This window comes from Rhinolophus sinicus, linkage group LG07 (genome assembly GCF_036562045.2).
Source record: "Rhinolophus sinicus isolate RSC01 linkage group LG07, ASM3656204v1, whole genome shotgun sequence".
Classification (NCBI taxonomy): Eukaryota; Metazoa; Chordata; class Mammalia; order Chiroptera; family Rhinolophidae; genus Rhinolophus; species Rhinolophus sinicus.
Window position 1 is genome coordinate 46,884,653 of NC_133757.1, and position 27,093 is coordinate 46,911,745.

General features: G+C 39.3%; 1 protein-coding gene and 1 long non-coding RNA gene across 4 annotated transcripts; one reads left to right on the forward strand and one right to left on the reverse strand.

Moving 5' to 3' along the window:
* Nucleotides 1–973: 973 nt before the first annotated feature.
* Nucleotides 974–5,881, reverse strand: LOC141572939 (uncharacterized). Of its 3 annotated transcripts, none has more exons than XR_012498515.1 (4): nt 5,747–5,881; nt 4,309–4,387; nt 3,131–3,246; nt 974–1,807 (listed from the first exon to the last, which is right to left on the reverse strand). It is a non-coding gene; the product is annotated as an uncharacterized LOC141572939 (long non-coding RNA). The 3 variants fall into 3 exon arrangements; XR_012498516.1 differs by having other exon boundaries at nt 5,710–5,867; XR_012498514.1 differs by lacking the exon at nt 3,131–3,246 and having other exon boundaries at nt 5,747–5,879.
* Nucleotides 5,882–5,894: 13 nt separating this feature from the next.
* DDX21 (DExD-box helicase 21) lies at nt 5,895–27,049 on the forward strand. The gene is made up of 15 exons (XM_019731779.2): nt 5,895–6,073; nt 8,432–8,869; nt 10,063–10,138; nt 10,864–11,042; nt 12,634–12,751; nt 14,067–14,252; nt 15,047–15,192; nt 15,843–15,992; nt 16,371–16,532; nt 17,745–17,864; nt 19,198–19,271; nt 20,781–20,940; nt 21,723–21,857; nt 23,841–23,885; nt 24,485–27,049. Exons 1-15 carry the CDS (start codon nt 5,987–5,989, stop codon nt 24,752–24,754), a joined length of 2,346 nt encoding a protein of 781 aa, XP_019587338.2. The 5' UTR covers nt 5,895–5,986; the 3' UTR covers nt 24,755–27,049.
* Nucleotides 27,050–27,093: the final 44 nt, after the last annotated feature.

Below are 27,093 nucleotides of genomic sequence, written 5' to 3' on the forward strand. Positions count from 1 at the left end.
GAACAGCATATGCAGAAATCCAAAGGCAAAGAATAGCGTGGCAAGTCTGAGGACCTACAGTTAGTTCAGGGTGGTTTGCATGTGACAGGCAGAGGACAGGAGTTAGAGAGATAAGGAGTTAATATTTAACAGGAACCAGATTTTAAAGGCCTGTGGGTACTGTTAAGGAGTTGAAACATTCTTTTGAACACAGTGGGAACCATTAAAGGATTTAATGTAAGGATTAACATGATGAGATTTGTGTTTTAGAAAGACTGGCTACACTGAGGAGACTAGATTGCAGAAGGGCCAGACTGGAAGCCAGTAGATCTAAGATACATCAGAGTAATCTAAGGTAGAGGTGATGGTGGTCTGGCTAGTGATAGGAAACTTATTTTGAGTGACGAGAACTGAGGCACTTCAGAGGCTGTTGCTTGTCCAGAACCACACAGCTGGATAATACACTGTGGAGTGAGGGCTTCTAGCAAGGTAAGTCTGGCTTCTGAACCAGCACTCTTAACCACTGTGCTAAATAGTGGCAGTGGACATTGAGAAACATGGATAGGTTTCAGAGGTTTTTAGATAGAATTGTTAGGACCTAGTGCTTTGAATTGGATCATGAGAAAGAGGCAGAAGAATGAAACCTAGATTTTTGTCACTACGATAAGCTACTAGGACAAAGCAATAAAAGCTATGTGGCGAGAATGGGAATATGATTAGTTCAGGATTAGATATACAGAGGGTGCCAAAAAAATATACACATTTTAAGAAAGGCAAGAACTATTAAAATTGTAATACTCAATATATACCAATAACCAAAGATGAATACAAGTCACGTTTGACTTCTGCAATTACGAGAGGTGCTCAAAGTGGTTCCCATTAGCATCCAGACACTTCTGATCACAGCGAACTACTGCTTGAGCAACGTTGACCAAAGTGTCCACGTGTATACATTTTTTGGCACCCCCGGTATTTTAATATTGAGTAGCCCATGAGATATGTAAGAGGAGATAAACAGTAAGCAGTTGTAGTTAGTCTGAAGCAGGAGAAGGATCTGTTCTAAAAATTTGGGAATAATTAAAAAATGGTAATTTTGTTAAGGTAGTAGATGAGATCCAGGGAAAGTATAGTAAGGAAAGAGGACTGAGAAGGGAGCTCATAAGCATACCATTGTATTTACTAAATAGCTGAGGAAAGGATCCCACTGAGAAGGGATAAGAACAGGGCAGAAAGCCCAGAAGTAGGAGGCTTTCAAAAGGAACCAGAAGACAAGCCTGAAATGGCCACTGGACTTGGCAAAAAGAGACATTTGACATGAAGAGCAACCATATTAATAGTATTGAGAGTAGAAGCCACTTAGCAGTGGATTCAGCAGGAAATGGGAAATAAAGAAGTAGGGACAACAAACACGAACATGTCTTCCAGAAATTTGGCTGTAAATAAGGAAGAATAAGCTAAAGCTGGGAGAAGAAGAAAGGACATGAGATTACAGTTGAAAGTTTTATGTGTGTATGTGTGTGTGTTGGAGATGGGAGGAGATGAGGGAAGTTTGAGCATGTTGTAATATTAATATAGGAAGGAGCCAGAAAGGGAGGAGATAGTAGGCTAGGAGATTTGAGGCAAGTGGAGAAATGCTGAGGTATCAACTGCAGGACTAGGTGAAGAACTCACTAGGCAATCAGGGTAGCTTTGAGGGTCCAGCTTAGATTAGAGACTGAATTTGTAGTGGCAACAGCAGGAGTGATTGATTTCCTGTAGCAACACTCAGCATTCTGTTGTAGGAATGGAGACGGGAGCCAGTTGATTGATCCAGGATTAGGGTTTTGCTCTGTGAGATGAAAGGATGACAAAGTGAACATGTTAAGGATGCAGCAAAAGTGACTAAGTGTAATGGTCCATGTTGTGTAGACTGCTTAGGGATTGACGTGAAGGTGGGGTTGATTAAAGGGAGAGTGTAAAAGGGCCAAGGGGCTGAAGGTCAGTGAGGGATGTCTGAATTTGAGATTTCAAGAGTGGAGCAGTTGGGAAGACAGGTGCAGGGTGTGGGAGTAGGCCTGTTGGGGGCAAAGCTTATGTCAGTTGGGGTGGTCAAAGCACTGAGAAGCCACGTGTTATATGCATGGTTTTCATGGGCAATGAAGTCTAGAGTGAAGACAAACCAGGAGTGAGGAGGGAGGGGAAGACTAAGCCAGAGGCCCAAATATCAGTGAATGGTGGAGGTTAGTGAATTACCTGAATGAGGAGTATAGGGTGATAATACCGCTTATCTTCAAAGGGACAAGGGCATTTACATGAAAATGAAGGAGATTAGAAATGGCTTAGAGGAAAAGGACACTTGACACCAGGCAGGGTACATGGAATGTGAGGGAATGAGAAACGTGAGAAAGCTGCAGGGGAGTATTTTTCCGGAAGAGCCAGATTTCAGTTAAGCCAAGGTGGGGGGAAGGACTCGGTGCTGACAGAGAAAGGAGCAAGTTTTGGTCATGGGGAACGGGGCTCCGGATAGCTGTAACGAGGGGCAAAAATCGCAGTTGGCTCTGCATTTGAATAATTGTGAGCGCTGGGTTTATACCCCAGATGAAATAGGGGCTACATTTCTATGTGCATGAGTCAGAATATGTTGTGTATCTACAATGTTTGGGGTACAAATGTAAGGAGTGCTCAGTCTCTGCCCCCAGGAGCTCAGAATCCAGTGACATAGTTGGACACACAAAGTTAGGTCCATGGCAATGACTAACTGCAACGATTTGAGAGCTCTGCACAGGGCACTTAGCCCAGGGTTCACAGAAAGATTTTGGACATGATGACTGCACATGAGTTACTCATGCGTCGGAACATACAGGTCTAAGTATGATGAATTTTAAGTAGCTCTTGTTGCTGGGATCTTCACTATGAGGAAAGTAGTGGTGAGAACACGGCAAGAGTCCTATTGGGAAGGCGTCATAGACCTTGTTTTGGATAGTCACTGAAGCGTTAGGAAAGAGTGAAAAAGAAGCACGTAGGTAAATGCCAGCAGGGTGGACATGGACTTAAGGGGTCCACTTGCTAAAGGCTGGCTTCCCTATTAGCAAGGAAAGGGTAGTAGATAGTAAGATTAAATAATAGCTTTCCATATCTTGGAAGAAGAAGTGGGGCAGGGAAAATTCCTCACCAAATTCTCAGCTTTGGGCTACATTCTGCCACTTATCTTGACTTCTTCCTCATATAGCCAGAACCTTCATGGCACCACCTTTTGGCAACTTAGAGCCTTCAGCTTGGTACACTGCCCTGGTGTGGTCACATAACAAGTATTTGAACTTGAAAACGTTGCCGTGATCTTCAGGTTTTTAATTTGTTTTTTTGGGGGTTGTTTTAATTTTAATTTTTCAATTACAGTTGATATTCAGTATTTTATATTAATTTCAGGTGTCCTGATCTTCCGTTTTTGAATTTGTAAATAATATCTGTTTTATTCCTTTTAGCATTAGACTCTAATGAATTCACATTTAGGTGTGAATGTCTGAGAGCTTCCTTTCACATTGTTTTGTTTCATATATTTGGGGGTAGTGCTTAATAATTTAAAAATCATATTTTTTAAGTATTAGGATTATATATCCACTGTTGAAAATTTGAAAAAATAGAGATATGGGAAAAAATAAAACCCCCCATAATCACATCACTCAGATAATTACTGCAAACATTTTGTTGTGTAAACTTTTGAATCCATTGTTTGTGTGCATGTATGTATACATACTTTGTGAAACATTCTCCCCCTAATTTTTTGAAAATATATTACATCATCTACATCAGAGGAAACTAGTCTGGCATAGTTAATATGTCAAGCAGAACTTCACATTTCTATCAAATGTATAAGAGTCATTTCTTCTACGTATTACTAAGTTTTACACTGATGACTAGATTCAATCCAGTAGTATGGTCACCTCTGAGCCAGAAACGGCCTTTTTCATGTTTCCTCTTAGAATTTTGGCCTTGTGCCTTTGTGCAGGTCTGTTACAAAGGAACTTACATACTTTATAAGCCTTGACAACAGTTTTCCATTTAGTAGTGTTCTGGGCTTACTCTCTTGCTCAACATCTGTCGGTAATAAAAATGTCCTTGTCCTGTTTACAGCAGTATCACATAGTATCACGGAGTTCTGTGGTTTTATCAACCAGATTGTCATTTATCACCTTGAGGCAGGGACTGGTCCTTCACTTATGTACTCCAAAGTCTGCAGTACAATGCTTAAATTAGATGGTAAGCATTCTGTTAATCAGCTGGTTGACTGCACTCATGTTTGCCCCCGCTTCTCTTATATCTAATACCAGGGTGACTAAATTGCTTACCTACCTGGGTATATAGTTAAATCTATTTCAAGGGTTCCATCTCGCTGTCTCCCAGCCCCACATTGCCAGGCACTGTCTGAAATCTTAAGGACACAAAAATTGATAAATCAAGGCTCCTGGCTTAAGGCTATCACAAAGTATAAGTTAAAGCACTACTATAGATCTACCTAAATTTATCTGGTAAAAAAATTGAGACTCTGAAACATCAAATAATTTACGTGAAACACAAAATTTTTCCTTTAAACTGTCATTAAAAATGCAGTTAAAGGGCCAGCCCGGTGGCTCAGGCGGTTGGAGCTCTGTGCTCCTAATGCCCAAGGCTGCCGGTTTGATTCCCACATGGGCCAGTGGCCTCTCAACTACAAGGTTGCAGGTTCGATTCTCCACTCCTGCAAGGGATGGTGGGCTGTGCCCCCTGCAACTAACAATGGCAAGCTCCCTCCACAACTAAGATTGAATGGACAACAACTTGGCTTAGAAAAAAATCCTGTAAGTACACACTGTTTCCTAATAAAGTCCTGTTCCCCTTCCCCCCTCCCCCAATATAATTTTTTTTAAAATGCAGTAAAAACTAATCTTATGAAATACGGAAATAAAACTTGCAGCATTTTCCTGTCATAAAATAATTACATTTTGAATTGTCTTTCTAAACACCTTGAAACACCTGAGTTTTAATAGCTTCCATTTATTATGCTGCTAAATCGTTTTCATTCATTCATTTTCTCAACCGATGAAGTAGGTTTTGTTACGCCCATTTTATGCATGAGAAACTCAGGCTCAGACTAAGTAACGTCCAAAATCACAGTAAATAGGGCAAGTTTTCAAAGCCAGGCGTGACTTCAACCCATTTTTAAAAATGATTTTATGATAAATTGGCTCCCAATCCTTTGGTCACTAGTTCTTAAGAGGAAGTTTAACACCATTATCATAGATCGTTCAATGCACCACTTTATCTCAACTGCTTTATTGTTCAAATTATTCAAGACTAGGAGCCCTTGTGTTTTTTAATAGAGGTCTACGTGGTTTGCGGACCCCTTTTGGTTCCAAGGCCGGTTTAGGTGCCTCTATTTGCTTTCAGAACAAGTGACACTCGTCTGTTTCCTACCAGTCTCACCCTATATCTCGCACGCGACACGGTGAATGCTTAGGGGATGTTTGTTGAGTGCACGAATGAACGATCGCACTCTACTGAATTCTAGTTCTAAACCAGGCTTGTGAGTCTGGGCGCCTCCTTTCAGTGTTGACTAAATGATCAAGAAGACACATCTCGCGCGTCTGTATTTGCAAACTCGAGCAATATCTAAAGTACCGAACAGGCGCCACTCAAAAGCTGCTACAAGTCTGTATTTACCGGGCCCGGACTAGCGAGATGTGACTAGTGTTTGAACGATAACACAGAGCCAACCTTGGTGGTTCCTTCCAGTCGACCCTTCTATAGGTACCTGCTGGTGTAGGCGCCGTAAGCAGTCAAGTCACTAAGCCCAAGAGGGGTGAGCAGCCAGTGCCTAAGAACTACTACGTGGGGATCTGCCATCGTGGAGATTTCTGCTTCCGGGGGAAAGGCTTTCGTAGGCTTTTGTCACAGGAAGTGACGAAAGCTGGGTGGGCCCAAGGGTTACCTTAGTCTCTTCCTCTCCACGCGGTGGATGAAATTGGTCGCTTTACGCATTCCGTGCTGAGTGATGCCTGGGAAACTCCTTAGTGACGCGGATTTGGAATCAGACACGGCCATGGGGAAAATGGAGATACCGCGAAAGCAAAATGAGAAGGTGCCACCGAGGGCCGAGGGACCTGGGGCAAGGCAGGACGAGCGGCCGGGGCGCTGAGGGGAGCGGGGCCGCGGGGTACGAAGAGGAGGGGTGTCCCGGCTGGGAGCGCGTGAGGCGCGGCGCTGACCGGCCTCGTGCGGAGACACGCGTGGGTTTCGGTCAAGGAATGCCCAGGAGTGGTGGTCTCCGCGGGCGATGGGCGCGCTGCCGCGCTCGGGTAGCTCTGGCGGAGAGGCCGGGACCGATCGGACCTGGAGGGATGGCCGGGTGTCCCACGTGGTCCCGGAGTCTGGGCGCCCTGCACCCCGTGCGCACAGTTGTAAGTTTACGGTTCGGCCCCACGTTTTGGCTCAGACTCAGACCTAACTCCAGGCGAGTGCGTTCGCGGAGGGAATTGTAAGTCAAGGTAGAGACTGACACTTTTAGACTAGACCAGCGAGACATGAATCCACCTGTACAGGTACACGTGGGTGGCGTCAGCAGTGACGTTCTTTTTACCCCATTAAGTGAAGTAGTTTGTTTTCCGGTAAGCAACCCTTAGAAGAAGTAATTCGGTTCCTCTTAATGTTTTTTCACCAGATTACCCGTGGAAATGTAAAGCCGCCTGTGGTGCTAACTGTACACTATATTTTTGAGATAGGCCAGCAGAATTCAGTAGCCATAAATTACCTTGATAGTTGTCTGCCTCCTTGCTGTTGCTTCTGTAGATAGTGATTTAACTGTGACTGAGTCTGTTCTGAGATAAGGTCAGTGGGAACGAAGATTGTCCCTGAACTTGTGTTGTATACGACTTAGAATTTTCCTTCCTTGTTGTGTCTGGGTCTTTTTTATGGGGAGTTTTTACAACAGCAATATTTTGGTGTTGTAGAAGCCGAAGAAGCACAGACTTGTCTTCACAAATGGTGAGGAGGTGGTCCTGCTTTACCTGCTGTGCATCATTGAACGTGTTCAGTTGTGGGACCCTCAGATTAGGAGGGACATGACCAAACTCCACTGTGTTCCAGAAGAGACCAAGGGGATGGGAAATTCACTCTAATTTGGTGAAACCAAGGGATGAAAGAACTGAAGTCTTGGATGGGGGACCAGATTATTTTTCAGATGTCTGAAGGACAGGTCTTATGGGAGACATTACCCCTCATCCATGATTTGAGAGCAGAGGCCAGGCCTGAAGTTTCAGGGAGGCAGATTTCTGCTCAGTGTAGTAGTCTGTACTTCCGGGATTGTGCTGTAGCTCTGCCAGAGAGGATTTAACAGGCTACAACATCTGTCTAATTGTTTTCAGTAATAATTAAGTTTTTAGTAATATGAAAAGTTGGGTAGGTAAGACATTTCAGGTAGGAGCCATAATCTGGTTTGGTTTTGAGGTTTCACTCATTACACTTGTAACTTTTTTTCTTCTTTTCTTTTTTTTTCTTTTTCTTTTTTAAAGATTTTATTGGGGAAGGGGAACAGGACTTTATTGGGGAATAGTGTGTACTTCCAGGATTTATTTCCAAGTCAGTTTGTTGTTCTTTCAATCTTAGTTGTGGAGGGCACAGCTTAGCTCCAGGTCCAGTTGCCCGTTGCTAGTTGCTAGTTGCAGGGGGCGGAGCCCACCATCCCTTGCAGGACTTGAGGAATTGAACTGGCAACTTTGTGGTTGAGAGCCCACTGGCCCATGTGGGAATCGAACCGGCAGCCTTTGGAGTTAGGAACATAGAGCTCTAACCAACTGAGCCACTGGGCCCGCCCCACTTTTTTTCTTCTTTAAATTAGGTACAGCTTTTTTACACGTGGGGTGATAGGTTGTGGGTTTTTATAGCTTTTTGGTTCAAAAAGTGTCTCTATGAAAATTCATTTGCGCTTGTGAGAAGGCAAGGCAGATCTTATGAATTCTTGTTTGACCTGTGCGGGAATTCTAGCAAAGAAGTCTGCTTAATAGTATCTATCCGTGGACATGTATGGCCTATTACTCTATCAGAATTAAACTGTATTTGATCACTTGCTATAGTGTATTTAGTTTAGAGCCTGTTGGAGCATCCCACGAGCCACCACAAATCCCTTGTGAAAGTTTGATTTTACAGTTTGTTTGACCAGTATAAATTAAATAATTACCAAGAAGCATTCTCTTCCAAGCTAATGAAATTACTAATATGTACTTAACTCCATAAAGCTAAGAAATTGTACTAAAAAGGATACTGTTTGATTTTTGCCTTCTTGCAAGGTGAAAGTACAGATGTTGAAAAAACCCCAAATTGTGTTCTTCTTAATTATGTGATTTTGTAATAATCTAGAATTGGTGTATTATACAAATGAATCAGATTCTCTGTTCAATGTTTGTATTTTCTTTATTGATTTTTTTTTTTTTTTTTTTTTTAGAAAGGTAGAAAAAAGGCAAAATCTGAAGAGGCAGCAGAAGAAATAGAAGAAGTTGTTTCCCCCAAAGCTAAAAAAGTTAAAAAGAAAGCAGAGCCTTCTGAAGTTGACATGATTTCTCCTAAATCCAAAAAGGCAAAAAAGAAAGAGGAGCCATCTCAAGATGACATCATTTCTCCTGAACCCAAACGTGTAAAAAAACCAAAGGAGCCCACTGAAAAGAAAGTTATTGCTTCTAAAACCAAAAAAGCAATAAAAAATGATGAGCCTTCTGAAGAAGAATTATCTGCGCCTAAGCCCAAGAAGATGAAGAAAGAAAAGGAAATGAATGGAGAACTTGGAGAGAAAAGCCCCAAACTGAAGAATGGGATCTCTCATTCTGGACCTGATTCCAACGCCAATGAAGCTGCCAGTGAAGAAAGTAACAGTGAGTTAGAGCAGGTGAAGTTGTATTTAAATATGTAGAATGTATCTTTTGTTATTGTTTCAGATAAATAAGTAGGTTATTGGTACATATTATTTAATAAAGGGAGGAAATTTGATATGTCAGCACTTCATGGGGGATCCTTTGAGCATAGTGTCAGAATGCCTCCTTTGCAAGTAAGCAGATCTGTTTAAGTTTGGGGAAAATCTCTCAAGATGTCAACCAGCGTATTTGTATGTCAAAAATCAAGAGGAAGGATATAGTCATGCAAATAGACCCTAGCTTCCCTCTGAAGGATTTCACAAAATAAATCACGATTAAGTGGTACCACTGCAAAGGTATTTGCTGGATTGTATAAATCTCTTTGTTTAGGCCATTAATTTGAGTTGAACAGGATGATTAAATGTCTGCATTTGGAAGTTTGTTCTGTTAGCTTTCAGAAATGCAGTCATCAAAGAAAAACCCTAATTTTAATAAACAATTTTGTGTTTGGTGTAGGTCATGATCAGCATTTAAAAATTTTTTTCCGATTATTAAAGTATGTGATCTAGAGAATTTAGGAAATCCAGAATTTTATCAAAAAACTCCCTAGAATTTCTGCATCAAATTTTGATGTTCCCTTATAGTACTTTTTATATATGCAACTACTTCTTTAAATCAGGTTAGGATTGTACTATATACAATCTTGTATTGTGCCTTTCCCATTTTTATATAAGCATTTCGCCCACTTTCATTAAATATTTAATTTTATGTACTTATTTTATTATTAAATAAAAATATTAAATCTTTTTCATGGTTACATAATCATAAATATATAGAAATTCACATACTTATTCTGTTGGGCATTCAGATTTTTTACTATCAAATAATGCCACTGACCACTTTATCATAACTGTTTGTTCCTTATTTTCTATGGCTATGGGAAAGGGCTGATGACCTGTTTAACAGTATATTGAGATTGAATCTGCCTTCACTAGCCACACATAGTATATGTACAGTATATATTTGCTATAGATATTTCTTTTGTTAGGGTTTTATAGATTATTACAATATATTTCCTTTTCAGATCTTGATTTAGCTACCGAGTATCTTTTTGGTTGATTGAGAAGAGATGTTTTTAAAATAGGTTCTTTTGTTTCTCAAAAGACTTCTCTGTATTAACTGTAGGAGTAAAGTTATTGATTTCTTTCTGTGGCCTTTTACTTGATAGGAAATACCTGTGGAACAAAAAGAAGGAGCTTTCTCTAATTTCCCCATATCTGAAGAGACTATTAAACTTCTCAAAGGTAATATTTTTGGAAATGTTGTATAATTTAGAACATTATTTGGAAGCACTCCACTGTTTTTGTTGAGGTGAATTAGGATATGTTCTTGTTGGAGGACAATATATGCAACCAAATAATTGGAGTAGATCTATATATTCAATATAGGACTATACCAGTGATGGTCCTTTGCTGCCTCTTAAACAGATGGTTAAAATTGATTCAATACAATATGTGTATTCCAAAGTGTAATGATTGATAGCGCTGCTGCAATTAAATAGTTGATGTCATGTTAGCGTTTTCTTTTTTTATCCTCTTCTACTTTTTGAGCCATCTCTAGGTTAGTGATAGCAGCCTGGCTTAGAACTCACCTTGGCAGTGTGCCTGTGAACGAGCTCGGTAGTCACAGATGCTCAACTAGGTGTTTTCTGAACAGGTGTGGCACAGTCTGGACTGCACAGCACCTGATTTTCAGGCTTACACTGACTTATGGATGATATTTCATGACAAGGGACTTAATCTCTTAAAATAATAAATATTTACTATAATTTGGTGCTTTAAAGTTTGTTGATACTTTTCAGTCAAGCAGATTCTTCACTACTAGGATATATGTGAACGTGACTTTGTAGATGTTGACCAGAATGTAGTCCCTAATTCTGCAGGATCAAAAGCATGGGGATGCTTGGGTCCTCCCGTATGGCTGGTATTTTAAGAACTGCAATATCAGATGACGGTTAATTTATTTACAGCCCGTGGAGTGACCTTCCTATTTCCTATACAAGCAAAAACATTTTACCATGTCTACGGTGGAAAGGATTTAATTGCACAGGCACGGACAGGAACTGGGAAGACATTCTCCTTTGCTATCCCTTTGATTGAGAAACTTCTGGGAGAAATGCAAGACCGGAGGAGAGGCCGTGCCCCTCAGGTAAGCAGCTTTAACAGGGACCTCAACGCTTCCAGATCTGCAGAGGAAAAACCATCTATGTGTGTACATACCCTGTTGTTTTTATTGGATTCTCCTTAAAGCCTTTTTTGGGTATTTACTGTATAGATCTTTATCTGCTGCTAAACCAGGATAATTTTTTTTAAGTTATAGCTTATATTGCTTAACAAAGGTAATTCTTTTAAGAGTGTTTAATTCTTTTAAATCCTATGTATTTAAATACTGTAATCTGTCCTGTTGTTGTGATCACCAGTATTATTCATGCTCATCATATTTTCAAACTATTAGATGTTCCTGGGCCTCACAGGTTTGTTCAAGTGTCTTTGGCTATTTCTGCTTAAAATGGAGCAAACATTTTTACTAGAGACCCATGAATAGAAGGAGGGGCACTCGGAGAGGCCAAGACTCCGACCTCACTGAAATGCCTGTGTTAGCACCTTGGCTGGGGGTAATTTCTGCCCCCACCTTTCTGCTTACTGGCCTTCCATGGTCATGCTCGTTAATTTATTTGTTTACTGCTATAAACATATATAGTAGGACACAAATGAATTATTCTAGTACCTAGAATACCACCTGGCACATAGTGGGTGTTCAGTAAACATCTGTTGGATGCATGTAGCAGGTTGTTCTTAAATCATATTTGTGTCACGCTGTTACCATACCTGCGAATCTGTAGCAGTTTCGTGTTGTATGTCCTGTTGGATCAAACTCAGACTGCTCAGTGAACTGACGCTGGGTGGTGAACACAAAATGATATGTAGATAATGTATTACAGAATTGTACACCTGAAACCTATGTAAGTTGACTAACAATTGTCACCCCAATAAACTTAAAAAATAAATAAATAATACAATTATTTGAAAGGGAAAAAAAATAAAAAAACTCAGACTGGTCAAGGATTCAAAGCCCCTCACCGTGCTGGCCCAGCCTTACTTGTCTGACTTCCAATCTACTTCAGAATTACCGTGCAGTAGAGGTTCACACCATAGGTTTTAGAGCCTTGACTGCCTGAATTTAAATCCAGGCTCTCCCTCTCTTTGCCTCTTGGTTTTAGAACTCTATTGTGTGTTAGTGTAGGTATTACAATTCAATTGTACAATACAATCGTTAGGTGAATAACTTGTGGGAATTAAATGAGAATAATACATATTTAGCATTTAATAGAGCCTGAGACACAGTAGAAGTGTAAATATTAACTAATGTTAATATCAGTAGCGTGACTGCTTGCTCAAGTTGTTCCTTTCCTGGGTGCTGTTCTTTAAGCACTAGCAGCTCCATGAAACTTCCCCCAGTTCCTTCAGCCTGCTGGTGCAGCGCTCCTGGAGCACCACACATTTGGGCACCTACTTTTCTTCTGATGGCTAGGATCACAAGCTTTTCTTTTGAGAAAAGCTATTCAGGAACCATGTTTTATTTATGGTCATTTCACACACACAGCACATTGCAAAGCACATAATAGATGTTTTGAGAATATTTGTTGGGATGAGTTGAACCTTCTGATGGATTCCAAATTTGTTAAGGAACCAGTTACTGCATAATACTTTGAATTCAATTATTAGTTTTTCCTTTTCAGGTACTGGTTCTTACGCCCACAAGGGAGTTGGCAAATCAAGTAAGCAGAGACTTCAGTGACATCACAAAAAAGTTGGCAGTGGCTTGTTTTTATGGTGGAACTCCCTATGGAGGTCAAAGTAAGTAAATCCAAAAGTGAGGGAAGGAACCTGCCATCCATTGTTGGGTGCCCTGGTTGGATTTTTTCTGACCTTGATATCCAGCTCTACCTGGTCTAATCTTCCGGTGGTTTTCTTTTGTTGTTTAAAGATGGTCAAAGAACATGGTCCTACATGATGATGTGTCAAATCCTAAGAATATACCATTCCTAGGATTTGTGTATTTTCTACGTTCATCTAAAGGCTGCAGAGATACCTTACTGAACACAAGAGGACAGAGTTGGAACTATTATGTTGGTGCAAAAATAATTGCGGTTTAAAAGGTCAAAAATTGTAAAAACCACAGTTACTTTTGCACCAACCTAACAGAAAGTCAGAATTCAAGGTTATTCTTTATCTGTCAAGGAATTTGGGTCTCTGCCTCTTCTTATATCCTTAATTCATTTTTGCTGCAGGCAGGCTTTCTTTTCTCTGGGCCCAAGGGACAAATGTTGCAGCCCCTGCTGTAGTATTCCATTACTTTGCCAGTTGAAGTTTTATCATGTAGATCAGATACATAATTCAGGAAGGGATTCAAGGCATTAAAAAAGCCTTAGCATTGGCACACAAGGCTGTGATTATTTCTTTCCAGCTTTGATGGAACAAATGGAGGCTTTGGCATCAGAAAGGAGGCCTGGATTTGAATTTAAACTACTCACAGAGTAGCTGTGTGATTTTTAAATTCAAGTTGCTTGATTTTGTTTGTACTTTAGTTTGCACATGTATATAATATGGTTACTAAACTCACCCTGCAGGAGTATTGTGAGGACTGAATTGGATAATGTATGTAGAGTGCCTAGTATCCCTAGACTGCAATAGCAACCCAATAAAAAGCTGCATTATTACCATCTCATCCCAGTTATATTGAACTCTATTTTCCTGAATGTCTCTGTAACTTCTTGGAATATTTGCCCTTCTATCTTGTCTCATTCTACCTAAACCCCACCTTATAGAAAGTTCCTATTTCTTTGAGATTCTTATTTTCACTTTGTGAAACCGTGACACTTTCCACCAGCCAAGGAAGTCATTTCCTGGTGTTACCATCCCTAGCTGGTGCATTTTTCTGTTATGTCATATCATACACTGGACTGTCACTTCTTACATGTTTTTTCCACTAGATCAAGGAGTGCCTTGAGTATCGTTATCTTGAATAAAGATACCTTATACAGTTACCTTGTACATGTTACCTTGTATAGTAGTTAATACATATTTCAGAATAAAAAATACTTAATTGGTATCCCACACTAATAAAAGGACTTGAAAACCCAGTGTGTCTTATCGCTGATGTTCTTTATAGTTGAACGCATGCGGAACGGGATCGACATCCTGGTTGGGACACCAGGTCGTATCAAAGACCACCTGCAGAATGGCAAGCTAGATCTCACCAAACTGAAGCATGTTGTCCTGGATGAAGTTGACCAGATGTTGGATATGGGCTTTGCTGATCAAGTGGAAGAGATTTTAAGTGTGGCATACAAGAAAGGTAAACGCCAAGTTCAAGGAACTGATAGAAGAGGTCAGAGGAAAAGTGGGTGATTAAGTAGTCTGCTAAGAGTTAAATGAAACCTTGGGAGATTGGGAGGTGACTTATTTTAGTCAGGAATACTTGAATTTTTTTTTGGAAAAATGATTTATCACATAACTATAATGGAGGAAGTTAATTATAACTTTAATGTATATTTTGTAAAAATTTGGCATAATCATGAAGTGGCTGTACCATGATTTAATTCCATTTGCGTATTTTAATTTTTAGATAATATAAATAATTCTGCTTACAGACGTTTTTGTGCAGAGAGCTTCCTTTCACACCACAGTATTTGGAATTCTTTAGGGTAGTTTTCCAGAAGTGAAATTACTGAGTTGAAAGATATAAATAATTCATGCTCCTCAATGTACATTGTCAAGTTGCTCTCTAAGTGTCCCTACCAGCTTATACTGCCATTTCAAATATATGAAAATGCAATGAATTGGTATTTTCCAGTTGGTAGGTTTTGTTGTAATGGACAGGTTCCCCTTGTGGTTCATAAAGGCCAATGGTTAGAAAGCATAGTAAATTTAAAGTGTTTTTCTATTTCAAGGACCCTTTATATAAATTATTTAGGCAGTATTTCTTTGTTGGGAACCTCTCTGTCTTTCATTTTTGTGTCCTCAATGCCTGGGTTGGCCTAATGGTTGCTGTGGAATGTTTGTTGATGGGCCCCGGGAGAATTGGGTGAGGTGGAATACTATGCAGGCTTGTTTGGGTTATTCGTACTGACTTTTTTTTCCCCCCCAAAGATTCAGAAGACAATCCCCAAACATTGCTTTTTTCTGCAACTTGCCCTCATTGGGTTTATAATGTTGCTAAGAAATACATGAAATCTACATATGAACAGGTGGACCTAATTGGGAAAAAGACTCAGAAAACGGCAATAACTGTGGAGGTAAATGATTCATTTGGTTGCGGAATCACTAATAGTAATAAATTGTATATCATTTTTCCCATCTGATAGTTTTAAGACTGCCAAATACAAACTCTTTTTCCAGATAAATAATAAATCCATATGAAAAGCCAAGTAAAGATAAATTTCTTTTTGAGTTGTATATATGGTATGTTTTCTAAATTTCGTCATCTGGTAGCCTGATTTCAGAATCTTTTAAAACCTAAATCGGTCTTATCTAAAGAAATTACACCTAGAATCTAAACACTAGAGGGCAGCAGAGAAACCTAGTGCTTTGTGTTTTTCATCTTAGGATCCTGTACCTAGATGAATTCATTTCACCCAAGGAACAGGTACATTTTTCAAGTGGATGAAAGGACAAAACACAGAAACTTTTCTCTTTTCACTTATTTGGTTTCTTGCAGGAATCTGAATGGTATTTCTTTTCCTGGTTAGGTCAGAAAATAGATAAAGAAGCGATATGCTCTTTGGAGAAAGGGGACAGGCTCTCTGCTTTAACGGTTTAGTTTTTTCTCTAAACGGGTAGCACAGTCTGCTCTAGTCAGGCTTAAACAATTGCTTCTGTACCATTACTGTTGAGCATGTGATTCCATGTTCCAGCTCAATTGATCTGTTTTTCCCTGTCTTACAAGCATCTGGCTATCAAGTGCCACTGGACCCAGAGAGCAGCAGTTATTGGGGACGTGATCCGAGTGTACAGTGGTTTTCAAGGGCGCACTATCATCTTCTGTGAAACCAAGAAAGAAGCCCAGGAGTTGTCTCAGGATACGTCCATAAAGCAGGTTGGTCCTTCCTCTCCATTTCCTTTAGGGAAGAAGCATCTTTTAATTAATAGTCAGAGTATACATGTTAGAGCTCACCTAATCTGTCAGTCTCCTCTCAAAGATAAGGAAAAGGTGGCTCAAACCCAAGGTTACACCAGCAGAGTAGATTTGATCACTCTTATCTGGTGTTTTTACCTTGCAAGTATAGTTGGGTACAATGATTTAATGACCAAGGAGTGGAAATAATTTTGATGTTTGTCCATGTAAGACAGGTGTTTTCCCCTTTGTGTTACATTCAGCAGAAGTATCACCAAAATATGAATGTCTTTTACAGGATTTAAAAAGTACCTGTATTGTTGGATATGGTATTCTTAGGCCAGTTTATTTCTTTGGCAGGAAGCCCAGTCATTACATGGAGACATTCCGCAGAAGCAAAGGGAAATCACCCTGAAAGGCTTTAGAAATGGTAATTTTGGAGTGATGGTGGCAACCAATGTTGCTGCGCGAGGGTTAGACATCCCTGAGGTTGACCTCGTTATACAAAGTTCTCCTCCAAAGGTAAGTGGCTTATACTTTGATTTTATTTTGTTGTTTCTTTTGGGCCCTAAAACAAAATGGAAGTTGTGTTCTTTACTTTCATGTGATTAGTAATAGCTGTCTCTTGAGTGCTAGAATGCTAAGGGTGATTTTTTAAATTTCCTGTGAGGCCCTCTCCTCTGAACTGACAGTTTAGTGCCAGTGTGGTCAGTGGCCAGAGATTGGGAAGATCATTTCTGGTTAGAGGGAAATCCTGGAAGGCTTCATGGTGGTGGTGTGATTTTGAACTGGACTTTGAAGACTTAGATGGGGTTGGGGAAGGATAGATGAACTCATGAGTTAGATGATAGAGAAAGGAGAAAAGGCCTGTAGTTAACATCCTCTGTGGTTAAAACTGTGGGTTTGTGGGACGTAGGAACTTCTTAGGGAGGGCCCTGAATCATAGTTTTTGTGGCATGGACAGTACTTCACATAAATAAAAGTTGGTCTGAAGGAGACTGTTTCCATCACTTCAAGCGTGAAGACCCGATAACCTCTTCCAAACTAGCAAATCCCTCAGGATTAAAGGTTGTTTACAATGATGGAAAAAATACCTGATTACTATGAAGTCATCAATCAGTTCTTACAAAGGAAGTCCCATGGTGTGTGGCATCGACATTGTTTCAATGAGTGCTGTCCAATGTGATAGCCACAGCCACACGGAGCTGGGAACACTTGGAATGTACCTAGTCTGAATCATCATGTGCTCTAAGTATAACATACACATTGGATTGCTTTTTATTTAAAACTTTTTATTATACTCATTGGATATTGAAGACGTGAAAAAAGAAAAGATCTCATTTGATAGCTTATTTTATATAGTTAGCATATTGAAATGATAAAACGGGGGTATATTGAGTTAAATAATATTAAAAGTAACCTTGTGTTTTTTTTTTCCTTAACTTTTTAGTGTGGTTACTAGGAAATGAAAGATTGAAATTATGTATTATGGTTCTGTTGGACAGCACTGTTTAGATGCTTTTGCAGATTTGTCCACAGGATAGGGACCATTGTTCTGGAGGTTTTTAAAAATTGTCAGTTATTTAATTTAAATTGAAATGCTAAGGAAATGCCTCACACCCCTGGTAGATGTAACCTGTGTAGATGTTGCCTGTGTAGACGTCTCAGGTCTTTGTCTCCTTGTTGTTCATTGCCACTCATTTTACTCATTGTCACTGTATTTTACTTCAATAGGATGTGGAATCCTACATTCATCGTTCTGGGCGAACGGGCAGAGCTGGAAGGACAGGGATTTGCATCTGCTTTTATCAGCACAAGGAAGAGTATCAGTTAGCGCAAGTGGAGCAAAAGGCGGTAAATTACTATTTTCTTAGCCTTAATCAGCAAATGTTGAGTTCTAAGTCAGTCTTCGGTTTCATTACATTTTTTATTAGCTTTAAATTATTTTTATCTCCAGCATGTGGCCATGACTGAAAGCTTGTTGTTAGATACATGGTTTATGTATTATTCTACGATTTAAAGCCCTTTTTGAAGTAACTTTGGATTTGAAGGCAATGGTTTTGTTTTCATATTTACAATTACAAGAATTGTTCTTATGTTTGAAAGGCAGTTTTCAGACAATGATAACATGAACACATCCAAAATATTTAAGCACGGATTTGGGAGTTATAGGAATTGCTCAAAAACCAAAAGGATGGGAATATGTGAAGGATAAATTTTAAAGTAGGAGAGAAGAGACTAATTTTCCTTACAGAATTTCTGTAAAGAAATTCTTACGAATTGAACGTCAACTATAATTTAAAAAAAAAAAGTCACGGGGATGTGTAGTGCAGCCTGGGGAATATAGTCAGTAATGTTCCAATGACTGTACAGTGTCGGGTGGGCAGTAGACTTGTGGGGTTATCACTTGGTGAGTTATGTAAATGTCTGATCACTGTGTTCTATGCGCCTGAAACAACAAAAAGGAAATTCTTACGTAGGTGCTTCCTCCTCCAGGAGGTGGAGCTTAGTCTCCCTCCTCCATGAGTGGACCACACTTAGCGACTTGCTAACAAAGAATAGAATAGGAATTGGGGTGGAGGGATGACTTTATAGTGCAGAAAGCGGCAAACACTACCTGGCTAGGTAATCATGGTTGACATCAGTGATAAGCATGTACCCCTGATAAGGTGTGATAAGATGGCATTCACCTCTGGTCTTATTCCCTAAAACGCATAGCTCTAGTCCAAGCGTGTAAAAAGTATCAGACAGCCTCATTTTGAGGAACAGTCTACAAAATACCTGACCAGGTCTCCTTAAAACTGTCCAGGCCATGAAAAACAAGGCAAGACAAATTACCATAGGTCACAGGAGACGTACAAGATATGACTAGATGTAATGTATCCTGGATTGGATATTGGAAAAGAAAAAGGATGTTAGTGGAAAAACTAGTGAAATTCTAATCAACTCTGGCGTTCAGTTCACAGTAACATAGCGGTGTGGGTTTCTTAGTTGTGATAAATGGGCCATAATAATAATAAGGAAACTCAGTGCATGGCATATAGGAACTCTAAAACCATTGTCAAATAAGAAGTTTATCTTATATATAAATAAGTTTGGTAAATATAAAAAATTAGAGAAGTAGTAACCTCAGTGGAAACAACTAATGGGCATGTTGTACATTAATCTATGGTTCATTTTCTTGTAGGGAATTAAATTTAAACGAATCGGTGTTCCTTCTGCAACAGAGATAATAAAAGCTTCCAGCAAAGATGCAGTCAGGTATGTCCCCTACCACTGCTATGGACTGTTTTAGTGTTTATTCTATTTATTGCGTGTCTGTGTGCAGTAATGAGCTTTGGCTTTTTAAATTTTATTTTCTTTATGCATTAGTTTTAATAATTTATAACCTGATTGTTCTAAAAGCACTCCGACTGCGCTGAAGTAAAATTACACAAAGTAAAAATTCTCATTTCTCCTCCTGCCTGCCCAATCCTGTTCAGAGGAAACCACCATTAGTAGCTTGGTTTGTCTTAGGCAGTTGAAGGAACTGTATCTTAGACATGGTGTAGATGCTCCCCATCTGGAGATTGATTAGTTTGGATCACAGATTATATTCCAAATCTTCATTCAGTCCCCCACCTGGTAGGAATGAGAGATGAGTATTTCTTAAAGTTATAGTAAATATCTACATAGTGAGGATTAGATTAACAGTGTTTGGCATTGGCATTGGAAGAAGAAAATTTTTTATTATGTGGGGTTGTCCTACAAATTGAAGGATATTTAACTGTTTAGCATCCCTGGCTGTGTAGTGTGTATTCCTGGGGGTAAGTGGGGTTGGCACTGTTTTCCAAATGTCCCCTGTGTAGGGCAAGAGACTGAGCATCATTTTTAGAGTGCTTTACACAATTACTATTATAAATGTATGACATGCTTTTTTAAGAAAATAGATGGGGGGAATTCATGATCAAAAGAAAGGCTGGATATTGGCATGTTAACAGCTTGCAAATGAAACTAATTTAACTCAGCATTTTTCAAATGGATTTTAGCGTGGCATGCTTTTCTTCACACATTCTGCAGACAGGGTTGTCTATGGCAGCAGTTAAGGAAATCAGATGGCCAGGAAGCAGAAAAGAGACAAAGGTGCTGCTCAGGGTGTATGAGAGAGGGTCTTGCAAGGGGCAGCCCTGCCGAAAGAGGCTGCCTGACACGGCCTTATCCATCCTCATGGGTGATCTCTTTCCACTTTGAGATGTGTCATTATCGCCATGACAATAGTGACTCCTGAATAAAAGTAGAGTGTCATAAAGGCCTGTATCATTTGTAGTATGATTTGGGAGTCTTTTTCATTTTAGAACGGGAATAACTGTAATATTTTCTGATTCTAAAAGTAACACATGCGTATTGTGGAAAAAGTTCAACATTTATCAACATCACTTTTAATGGCAGTATGGCATTTCACTGTTTCTGTTTCATGGTTTATTTCACCAGTCCATATTGATGCACATTTTAAAATTGTTTACAGTCTTTTTTTCTGTAACACTGGGATGAACATCTTAAGATCTGTCTTATTATTTCCTTTGGATAAAACTCTTTCGGTTTGGTGGTAAATTAGATACAATGAAAGGAATGGGATGATTGTATACATTGCATCAAAATGATGCATTAGGCATATTAAAGATAGGGTTTGAAAGTTACTGATTTATCTTGAAATGCTGTTGTCTTGAAAATGAAATCTGTCCACTTCTACTATGCTTTCTCCTAACAAATATACTGTTAATCAAATCGTAGGCTTTTGGATTCTGTACCTCCCACTGCCATTAGTCACTTTAAACAGTCAGCTGAGAAGCTGATAGAGGAGAAGGGGGCTGTGGAAGCCCTGGCAGCAGCACTGGCCCATATTTCAGGGGCCACATCAGTGGACCAGCGCTCCTTGATCAACTCAGAGGCGGTGAGGGTTTCTGTGAAGTTTCTTTTTATTTTTTTTTTTCTGTGAAGTTTCTGATGCTTTATAATTTGAAGTTTGAGCAGGATTTGAAAGTGTTCCATTTAAACTTCCCTTGTTTTAACTTTTGCATGAAGGTAGATGTCAATAAATCCATAGAGACACGAAGTAAATTATTGGTGCCAGTGTCTTGGTGAAGGAGGGGAATGGCAGTGACTGCTAATGGGCGTGGGGATTCTTTTTAGGGTGGTGAAGTGTTCTGGAATTTTAGGTAGTGGTGATGGTTGCAAAGTTTGTGAACATACTAAAAACTCTTGAATCGTGTACTATAAAATGGTGAATTTTATGGTATATGAATTATATCTCAAATTTTTAATCCTAAAATAACACATACACATACAAATGTATATAATACATTTATCCAGAATATCTAGAGACTTTAGAAGGTGTATTCTTTTCTCTTTTTTTTGAAACTTTGAGATCATTATAGGTTCACGTGTAGTTGGAAGAAATAAAATAGAGCGATCACTTGTACCCTTTGCCCAGTTTCCCCAATGGTAACATTTTGGAAAACAATAATATCACACCTGGGTTATTGACATGTGGCACAATCCACCAATCTTATTCAGAGTTCCTCAGTTTTACTTGTTCTAGTTTGTGTGGTGGTTGGGGGAGGTATATCCTATTAGGAAGAACTGTTCCAGACATATTTTAGAAACGTGAGGGCAGGTATTTATCAAGTTAGGTTTGTTTCTGAGACGTTAATTTTGTTCCCCTTCCGCCCATAGGGCTTTGTGACCATGATCTTGCGGTGTTCAATTGAAATGCCAAACATTAGTTATGCTTGGAAAGAACTTAAGGAGCAACTGGGTGAGGATTTCGATTCCAAAGTGAAGGGAATGGTCTTTCTCAAAGGAAAGCAGGTAAGGAAGGCCGGGCCTCAGCTGTGACCTTGCTGTTGGTTCCGTGGCTTTATGCGATCAGTAAACACTGTACAGTGGCTTCTCCCTGCTCTATGGGAGTGCTGCATCTTTTAATTCTGTAGATAGTCTCCGGGCAGTGTCGCCCGTGACCTGCAGTTGCCCCTCAGTCACTGACAGCTGCCTTAGGGGCATCTCTAGCCTGCACCATCTACACGCAGGGCTAGACCGAAGATCCAGCTGCTTCCCTGACATGTCCACCAGATGGTGTTTATTAAGCAACTTGAAACCAACTTACTCAAATTTGAATTCAAAACCTTTAATTCAAATTCAAATTTTAAAATCTTGCCTTCCAAAGCTGGTGTTCTTTCTCCTGAGTCCTGCTTTCAGTTAATGGCATAGACCACAGCACAGCAATTCTTAAACATTTTGGTCTTACGACCCCTTGATAGTCTTAAATGTTGGGGACACCAAAAAGCTTCTGTTTATGAAGGTTGTATCTATTGATATGTACTGTATTAGAAGTTAAAACTGGAACTCTAAAAGAATGTCATGTTCTGTTAGCCATCAGAGCAGTGATGTCATTCCATGGAATGTAGTGTCTGGAAAACTCTACTGTACGCTTATGAGAGAATGAGTGAAAAGGATTGAGAACATTTTAGTATTATTAGGAAATTAGTTTTGACTCTGTGAAACCCTCAAAAGATCTCAGGGTTCCAGGAGAGCATACTTAGAGAATCACTGGCCTAGTAAACCGAATCAGGTTTATCTCCAACTCATTGCATGTCTCACCATGTTGGTTATGTCCTTAAGCAACTCTACATATTCTATGGCATACAGTCCCAACTTCCACGTGGAAAATAAGATCCTTTGTGAGATGACTCCTGTCCCTCTTACAGATTTCATCTGCCTCACCAGCAATACCCTTCACTCCAGCAATGCCAAGCACACCTTGCCTTCTCTCATCCTAAGTGCATGCTCAACCCATTGCATAGGTTTCTCCCTTTATGGTAGCCTTTGTGACTTGACTTAGCCTTGGTCTCCCTAAGAAGCTTTTCCTGGCCGTATGGCAGAGTTGGGGGCATCTTTGTACTGCAGAGTTCTTAGGGCATACCTTTATTCAGGTAAATTTTACCTTGCTGTGCTTGCTTACTGACGGAGAGCCTCAAGAACATATGACTTACTCAAGGGCAAAGACTGTTTTCTAGTTCTCTCTCTACCCAAATGAGTGCCTGGCATTGAATACTTAGTGAACACGTGAATGAAGATTCCCACAAAGGGCAAAATCCGTCAGTACCTGGCGCTACCTGTGATTATAATTGGGTAAATTGTTGGCTGGAAGGGGTGTTCCTCATAAAATGTTGGAATTAAAGACAGCCAGTGGGGAAGGGTGCTTGTTTCATTTGCAGGGATATTTTGACTGTATTTGTGGAGAAATAGGAGGACTCCTTAGTTGGAAATGATGTCACTGTTTATTATAAAAGATAGTGTCGTATATAAAGTATTGAAATCCTTAAAAACTTCATAGGAGGCTGAATTATAAAAAACTAGAAACTTAACAATAGAAGATCATTTATTTTTCTGCTTTTAGTTAGGCCATCCTGAATAGTTCACACTCTGACCATAGGTTTTGGAGCCATACTAACCAGATTTTTAAAACCTGCTGTACTTATCAGCTTTGGGCCCTTAGACGAGTCATTGAGCCTCTCCAAACTGTTTCCTTGGCTGTAAATATAGCTAATGGCTACTTGAGTGACAGCCAATAATGAGCTCTAGTCAATTCAGAATCGTTTTTGAGTCCTTTTTTTTATACCCTTGGCTTATTGTACTTTTGGGAAGTACAATATGTTGGCCTTGGTGTAAAATTTATTTATCAATACCTTTTTTTTTTTTAACATAATACCTGGTCATTTGGAGTATTACTTAATGTGCTTTTCATAACTCTAGTCAAAGGCTGGATTAACTTGAATTTGTTTTGATTTCTAGGGTGTTTGCTTTGATGTCCCTACTGCAGCAGTAACAGAAGTACAGGTATTCTTTCTCTTGGATTTCAAAGTTAACATCTCTATGTTATGAAATGTTCATTATTGATAATACAGAATAGAAAGGGTAACAATAGCTGTGGTTCCTTTACTAAAAGACAGTTTAGAATTGTAGTATTTTTTCTCCTAGCCTTTTATTTAGATTTTTTTTTCTTGCTTAGCCTGCCTGTTTTCCTTTCTGCAGACTTGTGAACAATATCCAGCTTTTCCTCCCTGTGTGTGTTATGTGGGATTTACGTAAACATTTTAAATTGCTATATCTTTATTTAGTACTGCTGTGAGAAACGTGTTTGTACGTAATATATTTATGTTTTACTAGCTGACAGCTTTGGCTACTCTATAGTAATGGAATTGAATAATGATACAATTTGAGGGTACTTCTCATAGTGAAACTTATTTTCCCACACTTTAGTGATTCTGGCTTTTGGGCCATGAAGGATAGTTTATTTTTGACCATGACCTTTTAAGCACTTAGGTTATCAATCTGGTTTTAGTCTTTGAGAAAGGGCAAAAATGTCTTTCTAAGGCCTTTTTAAACCAAATTCAATAAAAATCAAAGCAGGTAGAAATAAAAGCATCTCTCAACAGGAAAAATGGCATGATTCACGGCGCTGGCAGCTCTCAGTGGCCACGGAGCAACCAGAGCTGGAAGGACCCCCAGAAGGCTACCGAAGCTTCAGAGGACAGCGGGACGGCAATCGAGGATTTAGGGGACAGCGGGGAGGAAACAGAAGCTTCAGGGGACAGCGGGAAGGAAATAGAAACTTCAGAGGACAACGATCAGGAGGTGGCAACAGAAGTAACAACAGATTCCAAAACAAAGGCCAGAAGCGGAGTTTCAATAAAGCATTTGGTTAGTAATTTGAAGTAGAGGATTTATATGGCAAAACAACTGTGTTTGGCAACACAGTTGAACATTTTTTTCACTCAAAGTTAAAAGCACATTGTGTTTCCTTCTTGACCACTTGCCCAGGCCCCATCTCTTCCAGAGAGACAAGCTTCATCTGATGATTGTCATTTATAAGTTGATAGCCACTTCTGTGTCAAGTGTTCCTTTTGAAAAGGTGTATGAATTTATTATATTTCATTCTAATGCATTGTCTAGAGATCATAAGGAAAAGTCAAGCATGTATCTGTCTATGCTCTTTAAGTTGACCTGTCTTTATAAGTATCTTTTAATAGTGTTCTTAAATACCTACGAGGAATACAGCGATCTCTGGAGAAGTACTTTGAGAAGTCAGGCTTGCTTCTGTAATTGGCATTCCTCGGCCACCTGCCTAGTAACTACTCCCGTGGTCCTATCCTATAACATGTCTTCTGAGAATTAATACTGAGTGATGTTTTGAAGCAAGATTTCAAATGTAGCTGGGATGTAATAAAGTTTATGCCAGCATATATTCTAGATCTGGAGGGTGGTAGTACATGTAGATTAGCCATCGTTATGTGCATTTTGATACATTTTTAGCTTTTCAATAGAAGGTGATTCATGCTTCAGTGAATTATTCACAGATTTTTTTATATCTATAGCTATATAACGAACTATTTTAATAGAAAGCAACTGTCTTTAAGGAATTCCAAAATGTGTAAGATGGCCCCATAACTTCATTCATAAGGAAGGAGGCTGGATAAATGGGGCTTGAAGATGTACTCTATGTACTCTTGGAAGATTAACATTATTTACCAAGAAGGAATTAAAGGAGGGAGTCCGGGGGCAGAGTTTTTTTTCATTGCCGAGTTAAAAAAAACTCACTGAAAATATTTTTTACATGTGAGGAGGAAACACTCTGCTGAGAGCAAAGAGAACAAGTGAAGATACATGATACAGTATTCTTTTAATGGTGGAAACTTAATGAGTCAGTGTTTCTGGAGGTTAATTTCTAATGGGCAAACGGGGGTTATTAGGAAGAACGATCCAATTTAGTTTCTCAAAGGCCTAGTTCCTGTAGATTACGATAAAGTAATCTATTTTCATTATTAGACTGCTACTCCATTGAAAGGTTTTAGCTGCTTAGAGCCTTTTTTTGTTAAGACAAAATATGGTTATTTTAAGTTGTTGCTTTGAGGAAACTGAAGAACTTAGTATAGCCCCTGGCCAGATAACTCTGAGTACTCAAATATTCTCTGGGAAACTTTCTACATGGTGCAGGAGCCTGAGGGCCATTGTCTTCTCACCTTAATTCCTAGAAATTCTGTGCTGGAAATCTCAGGGAATAAGCCATGATGGAGAAATTAAACTACATGGCCTGTGTTGTTTTCATTTAATTATTTTGAATAACAAATCTTTCTAGGCCCTGATGTGTCTCAGTTGAGTCTATATGTAGCTGCCTTCTTGATCACCTGGCAGTATTAGGGGATCAGAACTCTTGATTCTTGAGGCAATGTTCTTTTTCTGTTTGGACTTCTGTTCTATCTGAATCCTGATTGGATGTTTGTGTCTCTCTTCTCAGAAATCCTCTTGCCTTTATTCCTTCGTCTACTTGTCAATTGTAATGCTTTTCCTCCTCCTCCTCATGGCTTCCCATCAAGCCACAGGGATTTAGGGGAAGTTGTTGGATGATAGACAACTCGTGTGCCTTGTGTATTACAACATACTAGATTCTAGTTTTGCTCAAATACTGAGCATACTTTAATAACCAAAATATTTCACAGTTTGGATAGGAATGAGTACTTTACCAAGCAGATTAAAAGGACATGGTACCTGTTGTTTAGGAAGGAACAGGTAAAACCTTGATGTGGATTAGCCTAAAGAAAAATAATCAGGCATACATCAAGGATAAAGGGGAAGATTGGTGGATGTTTCACTTTATGCAACTTAATTTTAAGGAAACCGGTTGTTTTAATAGGTGAAGTTAAAGTTTCTCCTGGATCCCAGAATTCAGACCATATTTATAAATGTATAATTCAGCTATTGCGTGTTTTAAGTGGGCTAGTTGGGCTAGCCTGGGAAATGTTACCATTTTTACTATTTTCTACTGAGAAAATATTTTCTAATTTATGTATCAAGTCAACAAACTGTTGAAATACAACACGATTTTACATTGGAGTTATTTGTGCAGTGGTTTCTTTACAATTGTACATAAAATGTTTTTACTATAAAATTGAGTTAATGTATAAAATACTACTTTATGCCATAATAAATATATTAGTACTTACTGTTTATGTTTTTGGTGACTTCCTAAAATTGAAAATAGCTTGAA